Source organism: Budorcas taxicolor, chromosome 11 (genome assembly GCF_023091745.1).
Source record: "Budorcas taxicolor isolate Tak-1 chromosome 11, Takin1.1, whole genome shotgun sequence".
Taxonomy (NCBI): domain Eukaryota; kingdom Metazoa; phylum Chordata; class Mammalia; order Artiodactyla; family Bovidae; genus Budorcas; species Budorcas taxicolor.
The window spans coordinates 42,688,594-42,703,593 of NC_068920.1; the positions used below are offsets into that span (position 1 = coordinate 42,688,594).

Consider the following 15,000-nt stretch of genomic DNA (forward strand, 5'->3'; position numbering starts at 1 on the left):
TCATGCCTTAAAAGTCTAAGACCTTTTTATTTCTATAATAAACCTATCTCACTGTAATAGAAATAAAAAGTGAGATAACTGTCACATACTTTTTTTTCTGGACTCAAGATTAACAAAATGCTTATGGATATTCAGGCAAGGCAGGAAAGAGTATAACAAAACAGACTGTGAGGGAGTTTTATGGTTTTTAATATATGATCCAGTGAAACGAAGCAATTGCAGACCCTTCTAAAACTTACAAGAAAATCATGCCAATTGGATAGATCAGTGGTTAAAAAAAATTTTTTTTTCCCACAGTGAAACTTTTTTTTTCCAAATGAAATACTCTGTAGAATTTAACAATATAAACAGGTAAAGTTGGCCTGCTCTAACTCAAATTTTGTTTTTACAGTTTTTGTTTTACACCTTAAAAATTTTTTTGGCTGTACCTGGCATGCAGGGTGGTACCTGAGAATCTGCATTTCTAAAAAAAGTTCCTGGGAAATACTGATGTTGCTTATTCAGACCACAGTTTTAGTAGCAGAGAGCTAGTGTGAAGTTATGTGACCCAGGACTCTTTGTAGTCTGGTAGTGGTATTTTCACATCTCCAAGACCTTTGCATGAGACTCTGCATCCCCAAAGTCTAATTAAAGAAAGAATTCTGTCCAGATAGATTAGCAGTCTCTTCCATTGGTTAGAGGCTGCAGCTGCTTGTGCTCTGGGAAAAGGGAGAAGTGTTGCATGTATATACATAGATTTGTTCTGACCTCATGATTACTGTCTTTTGTTCTAAGCATTCTACAGCCCCCTTGCCAGATGTCAGTCTCTTAGCCTTGTCTGGTCTTGCTCTTTCCAAGTCCATTATATTCAGTGATGCTTGTCTCTTTCCTCAGGGATGACCTGACTGATGATTCTGTCTTCACTCGAAGCTCCCAATGCTCTCGAGGTCTTGAACGATATATTTCCCGGGAGGAGGCACCTCTCAGTCCCTTCTTGGGACAACTTGATGAGGACTACCGAGCAAGAGAAACTTTCCTGCATCGATCTGATTATAGCCCTCATATCAGTTGTCATGATGAGCTGTTGCGGGGAACAGAACGGAATAGAGACAAACTCAAAGGCTCCTACTCTATACGACCTGAGGAAAGTAGCCGGGAGGCCAAACGGCCCCGCTATGATGACACAGAGAAGATACACAACATGGGAAGTGATCACCCTAGTTTTACATCAGGGACTCGCAACTATCGACAGCGTAGACGGAGCCCAAGCCCTAGGTTTTTAGACCCTGAGTTTCGAGAGCTGGACCTCGCCCGGCGAAAACGAGAGGAAGAGGAGGAACGAAGTAGGAGCTTGAGTCAGGAGCTGGTGGGAGTTGATAGTGGCGGCACTGGTTGTCCCATCCCTGGATTGTCAGGTGTCCTTACAGCATCGGAGCCAGGATATTCTTTACATCGGCCTGAGGAAGTATCTGTGATGCCCAAGAAGTCAATTCTGAAAAAGCGGATTGAAGTGGACATGGAGCCTTCCTTGCAGGTCTATGCTGCGTTTCTGCTAGGGTGTCTTGCTTGTTTCTCTCAATATTTTAAAGCCTACTTACTTTCCTGGGGGCTGTGTCCCTCAGGTATCTTTGGAATATATGTTGGTGCAACATTGTTATGCTTATGAGCTGTACCTTTCAGGACTCTCAAAGGAAATTGTAGGCCTCATGATGCAGTAATAGGGGGCTTCTATTGTTATGTATTAGGCTTCCTAAGGGGCTTTCCTGGTGGCTCAGACCATGGAAGAATCTGTCTGCAATGCAGGAGACCTGAGTTTAATCCCTGGGTCATGAAGATACCCTGGAGAAGGGAATGCAAACCCCACTCCAGTATTCTGGAGAATCCCATGGACCGAGGAGCCTGGCAGGCTGTAGTCCATAGGGTTGCAAAGAGTCAGACATGACTGAGTGACTAAGCACACAGGCTTTCTAGACAGACGTTTTGGAGAGTATTTATTATATAAAGGGTTTTTTTCCCCTCTAAATTGGCCAGTCCTGTAGGATCTTTGAATATGGGTTTCTTGGAAATGAAGCTTGAAAAGCAAAGGGAGGAGCTGACTGAATTTTCCTCATGTTTCTTTAAAGAGAAGAAAAAATGTATGAGTGGTAGGACACTAGACCAGGTAATTCTAATTCTGGATCCGTCTCTATCACCAACTTGCTGTGTGATTTTTAGACAAGTCACCTAACTGTTCTGGACCTTGATGTTTTTTCCTCACTTAACGGAAAGATGGTCAGGCATGAGCACTTGTTTTCACTTGTTCTCTTAGGAGCTAAGTAAGGGAAGGCTGATCAGTTAGGGATCAGAGTTTCCTGACTGTACTTCAGTCAGAGTAGCTGTGCTTGTATGCTTTTTTCTTTTGAAGATTCATAAAAAGAGAAAGTAAGTAAGCTAGGGCATCTCTTAAAGTCCTTTTGAATTCAGATTCCTTGTTAAAGACTATAACAAATGGGCAAAAGTTAAGATTCAATCTGCCTTCTTTTCTATTTCCCTTTGCTACAGCAGAACCATCTGGAGAAATGGGAAACCATATATTGAACCTGGCTAAGGACCTCCCTTTCATCCACATGTATCTTTGCCCTGTTAATTCAAGAACAACAAAGTATTTATTTTAATCTCAGTTACTAGTTTTCTGAGATTCTATGTAGAGAGGCTAATTTAGTTATGTTTATTTTTGCAGCTTGAAAGTTTTCCCAGCAGTACCAGCTCCAGCCAGGATCACCCTCTTTACTCTGGACACTCATCTCTTCCACTAAGTGGTGCTATTGCTGCTTTTGCCTCAGAGGTTGAAAACAACAAGGGAACTATGGTAGAGACTACCCTGAAGGAATCTCAGGGCAACCTCTACCAATGGGGCCCCCTCCCTGGGATACCCAAAGACAACAGTCCCCTCAGAGAGAAGTTTGGAAGTTTTCTGTGCCACAAGGAAAAATTGGATATGAAGGCTGAGGGACCAGAGCGACACACAGACTTCTTGCTTCCTCACGAGAGAGCTAGCCAGGATGGCAGTGGTTTCTCCTGCATTCTGAGCATGTTAGCAGATTCTACCAGTACGCAAGAAAAAAGGCGACTTAGCTTTCCTGACATTGAGGATGAAGAGAAGTTTCTCTATGGGGATGAAGAAGAGGATTTAAAAGCAGAATCTCCACCAAAGCCCCTTGGGAGCTCTGAAAGTGAAGTTATGAGGCAGAAGGCAAGCGCCCTACCCTCTTCAGCTCCAACTGTAAAGCTAGAATCAATGGAAGAGACCAATCCAGAATATGCCAAGATTCATGACTTGCTCAAGACCATAGGGCTGGATATTGGGGTAGCCGAGATTAGTAAACTGGCCGCACGCACGCAGGAACGACTTCATGGCAAAAAGCCGTCAGGTTCCTCTGCTGACCGCCGTTCCTCTGCTGACCGGCACTTTTCTGCAGACCGCTGTTCCTCCGTTGACCGCCGTTTCTCAGCTGATCGGCGCTCTGCAGATCCTCACAGACTGGAGAGCGGGGAGGTGCACCATAGCAATACCCACTCCCCAGAAGGGTCCCGTCCACAGCAGGTCTCCCCTGTGGATCCTTATTTGCTCACAAAAAACAGCCCCCCGTTCTTAAAGTCTGACCATCCAATGGGTCATATTGCAGGACCTGAGGTGGTTGGCAGTGGGTTTCAGTCATCTGTTGCAGTCAGGTGCATGTTGCCATCAGCCCCATCTGCCCCAGTTAGACTTCCACACCCTGCTTCTTTATCTCAGTTCCATGTGCCAAGGGCCTCTCAGTTTGCTGCAGCTCGGATACCTCCAAACTACCAGGGACCTGCCATTCCCCCTGCTTCCTTTGATGCCTATAGGCACTACATGGCATATGCAGCCTCAAGGTGGCCCATGTACCCTGCCTCCCAACCTTCAAATCACCCTCTGCCAGACTCACACAGGACAGTGCCAGTTAGCAAACAAGCTACCCGTAGCCGTCCCAACCTCCGTGTGATCCCCACTGTGACTCCTGATGAGCCCAAGCATGAGGAGTCAGTGCTGGGCTCACTTCCTACTGCCCAAGTGCCTGTCCATGTGTCCATCCCATCACTCATAAGATATAATCCAGAGAAGATTTCTGATGAGAAGAACCGTGCTTCCCAGAAACAGAAGGTGAGTGTTAGCTTTGGGCCTCCTGTGCCTGCATCTTCTACTTTTAACGTAAACTTGTATTTGTCTTTTAGAGGGAGCTAAAAATTTGCAAGGTCCAAGGCAATCTTTAGAGACTGCTGTTACTACCATAATTTTTTCTTTGATTGTTTTCTCATTTGGCCTAAAGTCTGGCCCTAGGTCCCACTGCGATTGCTAAACTTCTTTTTCCTAAGTTTATTTCTCTTATCTCAATTACCAGCCTTAGGACACTATGGGTAGAGCTGGGAGCCTTGAAGTCTTCAGTATGACTCATCAGAGAGTGAGGAACCAAAATTGGGTTCCTTTCCTGATTTCCATAGAAATCAAGAAATCTGTGTTTTATCCCAGTGAGTTTTGGATCTTTTTCCTGTAGTGATTATGGGGTTTAAAAACTATTGACTAGTTGTTGCTTGGTAACTAAACCAAGAAATAAGCTTTGTTTGTTCTGGTTTAACTTAGAGTCCAGGAATAATAATATATTTTATGACACTTTTTTAAAGTAGTTTTTATACTGTCAAGGTTCATTGGGTTCCTTGACTATAGAAAGCAAGCAGTGGCTGGGGTAAAGATATAATAATTTAGATGTTTTAAAGCAGTAGGTAAAAATTACATAGAGATGAGAAATACAGAATAGAATTTTGAATAGAAAAATTAATATATACTGTTGATTTTAAAGGTACTTGATAGCTAACAACTCACTTTGTTAAACACAGTGACCTAAGGACCATAAAATTGTAATATGTGTTAATTTGGTTTGCTAATAAGACCTGAGGAGAAAAATAGAAAAGGTGAAATTGGAAGGCTAATCTGATTTTTTTCCAGTTTAAAAGAAATTTAGCTAATCCTTGAGAAGACCAAAAACACCTCTTAATTTTCCATTGTACTTGAGTGTTTTGTGTTTTTTTGTTTTTTTGAAGTCTTTTAGGAAAGAGGAGAAGAACTTCCATACGACAAAACCTAAGACTGCAGAGATACTCTGAAGATTAGCGCTTTTCCTTTCCTTTACCTTTAAGAACCTATTACTAAAGTCAGGGCTAACAGTACACAGGGTTTTCATTTGAGTTCCTTATGGACAAGCCATATTTGTTTTTCCTATTAGGTGGTAGTAGTATAGTTGAAAGATCAGAGGCTTTAGGGCATATATACCTGGATTTTAAATCATCTTACTATATGATCTTTGGTATGTTACTTAGTCTTTTGCAACCTCAGTTTTCTTACTGTGAAACAGATAATATCATGATTAAATAAGATGATACATATAACGCAACTAACACAATGCTTCATCCACAACACATATTTGTTCCCTTCTTGATGGTTCCTTTTGGACTCAGAACTACTATCTAATAGTGTAGTGCTTCTACAAAAATACTAGTTTCCAATCAATAGAGTTCTGGAAAGGATAATTGTATTCTGGAACTTGAATTGGAATGAAATATCTTTGTTATAAAGTCAGAGCCTCTGTGTGCAGGTGTTTGTATTCTTGCGTTCAGATATTATCTAGTGTGAGGGTTTCTGGAAAAGAACAATGGGAAAGGGGGGATGTTGTAGGCTAAAGGGTCTGCTACCATTTTTTATTTTGCAGGTTATTGAAGAGAGGGAAAAGCTGAAAAGTGACCGTGAAGCTCGCCAGAAGAAGATGTACTATCTTAGAACTGAGTTGGAGCGGCTTCATAAACAGCAAGGTATCAGACACTCCTAGTCTGCCCTTTTGTTGTAACTTTAGTAAGAGATCCAAATAAAGAGCTTTGGGGACTCTCAAACAGGTTCATTGACATTGAAGCTTCACTTTCAAAAAATTTTTGCTATAATTAGACTTATAGAAAAGTTGCATTAGTAGTGTAAAGAATTCCTAGGTGTTTTCCATGATTATTAGCATTTTACCATATTTGCTATATTTGTTTTTCTCTCTCAATTGTGTGTGTGGGTGTGGGTGTAATTCTTCCTGAACTATTTAAGAGTAAGTTGTAGAACGGTACTTCTTTAGTCCTAAAGACTTAAATGTGTATCTTCTTCTTTTTTAAAATATTTAAAAATTTTTTGGCTGCCCTATGCAGCATGTGGGATCTTAGTCCCCCAACCAGGGATTGGGGTCTTAGTTCCCCAACTATGTCTCCTGCAATGGAAGTGGGGAGTTCTAACTCCTGGACTCCCAGAAAGGTCCCAAGTGTGTGTCTTCTGACTACAAGAATTCACTTGTATAACCATAGTACACTTACCAAATTAGAAAATTAACAATAAAATACTAGTCTACAGATCTTACTCATATTTTATCAATTGTTCCAATGATGTCCTGAAGCAAAAGAAAATTAAAGATTATGCATTGCATTCAGTTGTCATGTTCTTTTAGTCTCCTTTAATCTGTAACAGTTCCCAAATCTTGAGAGGAGATCACGTTTTGTAGAATGTCCTCTAATTTTGATTTGTCTGATGTTTCCTTATGATTAAATTCATGTTGTGCATTTTAGCACAGGAACATCACAGAAATGATGCTAAGTTCATATCAGGTGTTGATTTGTCCCATACTGGTGATGTCAGCTTTGATCATTTGGTTAAGATGATGTCTGCCAAGTTTCTCCACTGTAAGGTTACTATTTTACCCTTTTCAATTAAGAAGTATCTTATAGGGGGAAATACTTTGAGACTGTGTAAATACTCAGTTGCTCCTCAGACTTTGGCCCACTAGTTTTAGTATTCATTGATGATTTCTTGTCCAAATCAGTTATCGATTGTTACATAGTAATTTTCTAATTTCATCATTCCATTTACCTTAATTGGTTAGCTTTCTACACCCCAGTTCAGTACTCTTGCCTGGAAAATCCCATGGACGGAGGAGCCTGGTAGGCTACAGCCCATGGGATTGCTAAGAGTCGACACGACTGAGCGACTTCACTTTCACTTTTCACTTTCCTGCATTGGAGAAGGAAATGGCAATCCACTCCAGTGTTCTTGCCTGGAGAATCCCAGGGACAAGGGAGCCTGGTGGGCTGCCGTCTATGAGGTCGCACAGAGTCAGACATGACTGAAGCGACTTAGCAGCAGCAGCTACTATGAGGAGGAGCTTTCTACCCACTCCTCCTCCCCCATTTATCCATTTATATAATATTTTACTCTTATTATTTATCTTTATGCTCAAATTGCCCCAAATTTGGCCAATGAGAGCCCCTTTAAAGTTGGCTCCTGTGTCCCTTTTTTTAAAGTTATTTTTAATTGGATGATAATTGCTTTACAGTGTTGTATTGGTTTCTGCCATACATCAACACAAATCAGCCATAGGTTTATACATGTCTTCTGTCCTTTTGATGTATCCCTGTCATATTTAGATTTGTGGGTGTACACAAAAAGATGTGTACACCCACAACAGAAAGATGTTCCGTTATGTCTCTGTTGAGTACACCTTCACCAGTGCTTTTAGGATTTCACATATACACTAAGGAAAGAACATAAAATATTACAGCTTGGTGATAACAGAAGAGCAGAGAGTGGGAGAAGATGTAATTTCTTGTTTGGCTTTGGACTTTTTAGGGATGAGAAGCTTAGTTATTAATCCTGTGAGGATTAATTCATGAGACTATGAAGTTTGAAATAAATAACATCAGGTGAAGTTAAGGCAAAATCTAAAACTCAGTGGATGTGTTGGTGAAGGGTCCTTAAATCAGATAAAGTCAAATATGTGAATAATTATTTGGTTCTCTGAAGAGGACAGCTATAGAATTCATGTATTACAGTTACAGCATACATTAACCTTTTTGGAGGACACATGCACATAAACTTGTATATACCCTTTTAGGGATACATGGAGTCTCTCTTTGAAACCTGTCCATAGATCTTTAGCTAATAACCCCTACCTAAGAGATAATGTAATCACTCAATGTTTACTTTCATAGGAGCTGGCCCATGTGGAGGGCAAGTCTCACCTGCTTTTAGATGTTTCATGGAGAGAGATTTTGTGAGCATAAAGTCTTAAGAATTAGTATTTATGACTGAAAAATGACTTGTTAACTTTCCTGTGTTTCTTTCTGTTGACATTTGACTACTCAGGGGAAATGCTGCGTAAGAAACGAAGGGAGAAGGATGGTCACAAAGATCCACTCCTAGTAGAGGTGAGTCGGCTTCAGGATAACATTATGAAGGACATTGCAGAACTTCGACAAGAGGCAGAAGAGGCAGAAAAAAAGCAGTCTGAACTGGACAAAGTGGCTCAGATCTTGGGAATTAACATTTCTGATAAATCTCAGAAGTCTTCAAGTGACAGTAGGGAGCCTACAGAGAAGACTGGGAAAGCAGAAAAATCCAAGAGCCCAGAAAAAGTGTCGTCATCCTCAAACTCCTCTTCCAATAGCAAGGTAACAACTCAACTTTTCCATTTCTATTGTATTTTTTATTTCCATGGACTCCTAAAGCAGTCTTCTAACTAACCATTTTCTTAGCTTCCTTTTCCAATCTGTTCTTACTCTTGCTAGTTATTTTTGTAAAACATAGTTTAGATCGGGGTACTGTCCTTCAGAATTTTAGCAGTTCCCCATTGTCTCCAAAGTAGAATTCTGGGCCCTCCAGGTTCTGGATCTAGCATTTATACCTTAACTCACTTCAGTCCAGCTTCTAGTCTTCTCACAACTTGAAATGCCATTTTGGTTCATGTTTAGCAACAAGGTCACCACCATGTTGAACAGCCTCAAATTTCAGTTCTTAAATCAGTATTTGATATAAGGAACCACTGTCTCTGAAAAACTGTTTTCTTCCTTTGGGTCCCATCACATTTCTTTTCCTTCTTGTATGTTAGCTGCTCTGCTTAATTTCCTGATCTTTGAATATTTTAGTTCTTTAGGACTCAGTTCTAGCTCAGGTCTCCAGAATTCTGCTTTTTCCTTAGGTCATTTCATTCAGTCCTATGCTGAAATACCATATTGACAACTTTCAGTTTTATATTCTAGCTCAGGTGATTCTTATAAGGTTCAAGTCTGAGTGTCCAACAGACTACTCACTATTTCCACTTGATTGTCTCAAACACCTTAAAATCAATGTATTCTAAATTAAACTAAGATTGTGCCCAGCCTCCCTCTAATCTTTCTTCCTCTGCTATTTATTACCTGTCTCAGTGAATGACATTACTGTCCAACAGTTTTTATGCCAACAACTGGAAATGCATTCTTAGTGCTCCCCCTTCCTAACTGCTTTATGCGATCACAGAGTCTGCCAGTTCTCCATCCAGAATAAATCTCAGTTGCATTCATCTCATCATCTCTGTTGCCATCCAAGTTCAAGCCACCTTCAACTTTTGCTTATACTGCTACTCTCTTAATTTTTTCTCCACATTCAGCCAATGATTATGATACTACTTTGCCTACCTCTTCAGCCTCATTTCAAATCTTATTTTTCTTTTGCTCTCTGTAATTTCATTACTGGCATTTTCATTCCATAAATGTTTCATCATCTTTAATGTCTTTGTGTCCTCTCCTCCTACTAATTACTACTTTTCTTATCCTGTGTTCTAACTCAAATTCATCCTCAGATCGCAGTTTAAATTATTTCCCTGACTTCCTTTCTTGATTTCCCAGGTTGTTAAATTTGCCTCATACACACTCTCATACCTACATTTTCCTTCTTAGCATTTATGGCCTTGTAATTATATTATTCCATGTGTTCCCCAATTAGATTTTAAGGTTCAGGGGGTCAGGGACCGTATCTGTCTCATTCCCCAATATAGTCCCCAGTACACAGCTCAGTGCCTGCCACATGGCAAATAGATAGCTCTCAGGAAATCATTAATAATCCTCTTAGCCTGGAATAATCTTTCTCCCAACCCTACTCATCCACTAAGGCCCAACTTGAATACTCCCCTCCTCTGTGAAGAATTCCTGAATTCCACTGTGATTAAATCAGACCTTTTTTAGCATTCCCACAATAAATTACTTTGTTCTTTTATAAAATGTATTTCATTCTGTCTTACTGAAAGCATGATTAAACTCATGCCTGATTTCATGCTTGTCTCTTGCACTAAATGAGAGCTTCTTGAGAATAACAGAGTGTAACTTATTTTTGTGTTTTCCCATGGCATCCAGTATGTCTAGTACATAGTAAATGGTCAGTTAATATTGGGGTTAGAGAAGAAGATACTCTGTATTCTCTGTCAGCCAGGCTCTAATTTTTTTATGTCTTCCTGGGAGAGTTCTCTTTCTCAACCAGGTAGGACTCTTTTATACCAGGACCATTGAGTTTAGGGCCTTTGATGGGAGAAGAGCTTGTAGTTGACTTATACATTCTTTGGGGTTCCGTTTAGGCACCAACCCCATGATAAACTATCATCTTGACTTGAGTGAGAGAATGTTCTCTGAAGTTAACAAGAATATGTTGCAATTTGATTTTCATTTCAACAATAAGGAATGTTCTCTCTGCAAGCTCTGTTTCCTACCTGTCTTTGATCTTTCTTCTTTCTTTGCCTCTTTTTAAAATGCATGGTTAGTTTGATTTTCTTTCTCTTAAATAGCTCATTTCATAAAAGTAAACACACGCACATTTCCACAGTTCCATTCACTTAGACACAGTTGTTACTAATGAGTTGGTGTGTATTATTCCAAATTACCTTCTTTTGTTCATTCATTTAATAAATACTTCTTGGTCTCCAAAAAAGTGCCAGACAGTGTTTAGATATGGGAAGTATGAAAGGGAACTATGTAGTTGGTGGTGGTGGTGGTGGTTCAGTCAAAAACAGGCTAAGGAGTATGGAGTAGTTAGGGAAAGTCTTTTGGATAAAGTGACATTTGACATTCTGTGCCTAGTCACATGTCTGTATTGATTATTCAAATACATCTTTTAATAGATTTGTGTTTTTTAAAAAAAATTGGTTGCACTGGCTCTTTGTTGTTGTGCACAGGTTTTCTCTAGTTGTGGCAAATGGGGGCTACTCTTCATTGTCATGCATGGGCTTCTCATGATGGTGACTTCTCTTGTGGAGCATGGTCTCCAGGGCATACAGGCTCAGCAGTTGTGGCTCACGGACCCTGGAGTGCTCAGTGCATGGGTTTAGTTGCTCCACAGCATGTGGAATCTTCCCAGACCAGAGATTGAACTGGTGTTCCCTACATTGGCAGGCAGATTCTTATCCACTGTACCACCAGGGAAGTCCTATTCAAATCTATTTTGTTATTTCGTTGTTGTTCATTTGCTAAGTCACATTGACTCTTTGCAACCCCATGGACTACAGCATGCCAGGCTTTTTTGTCTTTCACTGTCTCCCAGAGTTAGTGAGTGGGTGATAGTTGCTCACATTCATGTCCATTGAGTTGGTGATGCTATCTAACCATCTCATTCTCTGCCACCCACTTCTCCTTTTGTCTTCAATCTTTCCCAGCAACGGGGCTTTTTCCAGTGAGTCAACTCTTTGCGTTATGTGACCAGAATATTGGAACTTCAGCATCAGTCCTTTCAATGAATATTTAGGGTTGATTTCCTTGAGAATTGACTGGCTTGATCTGCTTGCAGTCCAGGAGACTCTGAAGCATCTTCTCCAACACTACAGTCCGAAAGTATCTGCTCTTGTAGTATTTCATGACTATCTTTCCATGTCAATAAATAGACTTCTGTAATATCATTTTAGCAACCTTATTTTTATTGTTGTATGGATAAAAAATCTAACCAGTTAAATCACCTGTGGTTTGACCTAATTTCCTAAGGATAAATATTATGGAATAGAATTGCTTGGTCAAAGGTATAAAGAATTTTGAGGTATATAATATGTGTTCCTCAATTATCTTCTGGAAAGGTGGTGTCAGTTAGCACTCACCAGCAGTGTATGCATATGCCCATCCCTTACCTGCTGGATGTGATCTCTTTAGTGACCCTTGAATAGGACTGTAAAAGGGAAAAGTTATCGTTGAAATCTCAGTTGTTTCCCTTTCTCCATTTAGTCTTCCTTTCCCCACCAGCCAATATTCCAGGTGCTCCATTCCCTGATCGTGTCTATGGAAACTTCTTCATACTCACCTTCTCTGTGTTCTAGAATTATATTTTGTATGTGCCTCAGTCCCCAGTATTATCCAGAATTCTCATTTCCTGAGTACCTTGGTACCTTGTTCTCAGCTTGCTGAAAAGTGAATTCATATTATTTATTATTGATCACTTAATGTTGGAGAGTTGATACATTTTAAAAGAGGATTCATGTTAACTGAAAGATGTTAAATTCTAATGGTGACATTTTAGGCAGTTAGAAACATTTTACCCAGATTTCCTGTAAGTTATCCTAAATAGATGACTATCCCTTTTATCTATGCCAGCCTTGTTCTCTAGTTTTCGGTACTGGATGTGTCTGTGATGAGAGAATTCACTATCATCTGGTTTGATTTTTTTGTTCACTTGCTTAATCTGTCAATTACCTTTTCCATTTCCTCTTCCCTTCTAGTTGTCATCATGGTTGATAAACTTAACTAATGTATGTAGTTGTATAGGTAACACATTTAACATCTACCAAAGGTGATACTATAGAAGATTCCTATCCACTCTTGTTCTCTACGTCCCTCCCCAGAGGCAGCCAGTGTTTCCATAATCCTGAGTATTCTTCTAGATATTTTCGGATATATAAGTAAATATATTGTCATTATGATTTATTCTTCATTATGACATGACACTGGAGTCAAATTAATTCTCTTTGAGTCTTGGAGACAGATTTCTCATGGGGTTTTTCCCAGTTTGTGCAGCTTTAGGCACTGGAAATATGATCATACAGTCCTATTTCCGTTATTGTGGTAGCTACCTGCTTTTTCTGAGGGAAGACAGATCTAGATTGTCTTGAATTCCTTCTTAGTACAGGTTTTTTCCCCCTCTAGGAATCAAAGGTAAACAATGAGAATTCCCGTACTAAGAGCCCCAAGCCTGCTGAGAGCCTCCAGGCAGCTAAGCAGTCTGATCAGCCCGTTGCTGCCTATGAGTATTATGATGCTGGCAATCACTGGTGCAAAGACTGCAACACCATCTGTGGGACCATGTTTGACTTCTTCACCCATATGCACAATAAGAAGCACACACAGGTAGGTATCTTGCCCTCTGTTATTTCCATTCTTGCCCTCCTTCCCCTCAAACTCCTATACCCCATCTGTATTACAAAGCTGGAAAATGAAACATTCTCATATGGGCAGGAGCCCCAATCTGAAGAGCCAAGAGGTACCAACAAAGGAGACACCATCCCCAGGGCTCAGTCCAGGGGACCTGCCTGTAACTAAACACCATGGCAAGTGTAAGTGAGGCTGCTGCCTCTTTTAATTCCTTGAGTACCTGATTATTTGTTTCATTTTATCCATTACTAGTACTTGCTCTAACATATGTTTACCTTTTCCACAGGTGATTTCCGTTTAAACAGTTGGCAGAGTGGGTGGGGGTGGGCAGCTGGGGGCTTCTGTCCCCCCTGGTTGTTGGGGAGAAAAAGAAAAGTGGGTCATTGAGATTTTAGTGCTGTGTGTGAGCGCCTCTGCCTCTTGCAAATAGACACTGGATCCCTACAACAGACCTTGGGCTTCAAAGACCCAGAATGAAGCCAAGCAAGATGCTGTAAAGCGCACTGACAAGATAACTGTTCCTGCAAAAGGTAAGTTTCCTCCCTGCCATTTTTGTGGTTTCTTTACATTCAGTCAGGGAAGAGGTATCCCTGAACTAAGGTGCAAGGAAGCAGCATAGAGTGAGACATAACCATTACTTTTAGCAAAGCTGGAAGATTGCATTCCATGTGCACAACTAGGTCCTAAAGAAATAAGGAGAGCTATAAGACAGGAACAATCTCTACCCATATGGCCAACAATCTAACAGATGTTAAACACACACATACCACTCTAAAAATAAAACTTTCTTTGTGCTCACTTCGACAGCACGTGGACTAAAATATGACTTTCTTCACCACTGACTTATGCACCAAAACCTTATTTGAAATCCAGGTGAAAAAGAACAGTAAGAGATGCAGAATGACTGCCTTTTCCGCTAAGAACTATAAAATATTTTTGAATAGTTGTTATTAGGGGCTAAGTTGAGAAATAGAAAGTGTCTTTGTCTTTAAACTTCTCAGTTTCTTACCTTTGTAAGTAGTCAGTGCTTCTACATCCTTGATATCTGTAAAAGATAAATTCCTAAGTAATTAATACTAACGTGAGAGATTCTCATACAAATGGTGCCGGGCTTTTTAACTCTCCTGAGATACTTAGTGCTAGTTGGAATTTGAGGAGAATCAGCAACAGAAGTGAGTCTGGCACAGAAAACTCCTAAATTAACCAGTTAGGGGATTAACCAGTTAGTGTTCCCAAAATGTAGAAGGGATAGAGGTCCTGAGTTCAGGCTTTAAGTTGGAAAAACATACCATTGAGATTCTAAATGCTCCTTCTGACTTGAAAGTGAGTAAAGTCCTTTATACTGTTAATCATTTCACTGCAAAAGGGAAGTGGAATTTCCTTTGGTTGCTGTCATCTTGGGTAGAAATGACTTACTTTCTTGACTTTGTTCCACTTCTTGCAGGCTCTGAGTTTCTGATTCCCATCACTGGATATTACTGCCAGCTCTGTGAGGAATTTTTGGGGGATCCAATTTCTGGAGAGCAACACGTGAAGGGTTATCAACACAATGAGAAATATAAGGTTGGTCTTTGTAGTAGCCTATGGAGTTTTCCCACTTTCTGCAGTAATCCTTTTGATGTTGTCGAGCTCAGAGCAAGAAAAAGTCCTTAACACTTCAAATTCTGTATAACCACAAGGAAGTTCTCAATCCTAGTAAGAAATGCTAACCTGAGAGGACCATTTATCCTTGAGGAAGGTGACTCAGAATTTTCATTAAATGAGTTCTAATAGTGGTAGGGCCAAATTTTCTCT

At 40.2% G+C, this 15,000-nt stretch overlaps 1 protein-coding gene across 2 annotated transcripts in view; it reads left to right on the top strand.

Moving 5' to 3' along the window:
- ZNF318 (zinc finger protein 318) overlaps positions 1-15,000 on the top strand; it is a 31,527-nt gene that overhangs the window by 7,654 nt on the left and 8,873 nt on the right. Inside the window, exons 3-9 of one of the 2 annotated variants that reach the window (XM_052647887.1) lie at positions 874-1,513; positions 2,699-4,144; positions 5,745-5,844; positions 8,201-8,505; positions 12,982-13,182; positions 13,637-13,736; positions 14,651-14,769. In XM_052647887.1, coding sequence (XP_052503847.1) covers positions 874-1,513; positions 2,699-4,144; positions 5,745-5,844; positions 8,201-8,505; positions 12,982-13,182; positions 13,637-13,736; positions 14,651-14,769 — 2,911 coding nt within the window. The remainder of the gene's footprint in view (positions 1-873; positions 1,514-2,698; positions 4,145-5,744; positions 5,845-8,200; positions 8,506-12,981; positions 13,183-13,636; positions 13,737-14,650; positions 14,770-15,000) is intronic. The other variant, XM_052647888.1, reaches the window with a different exon arrangement.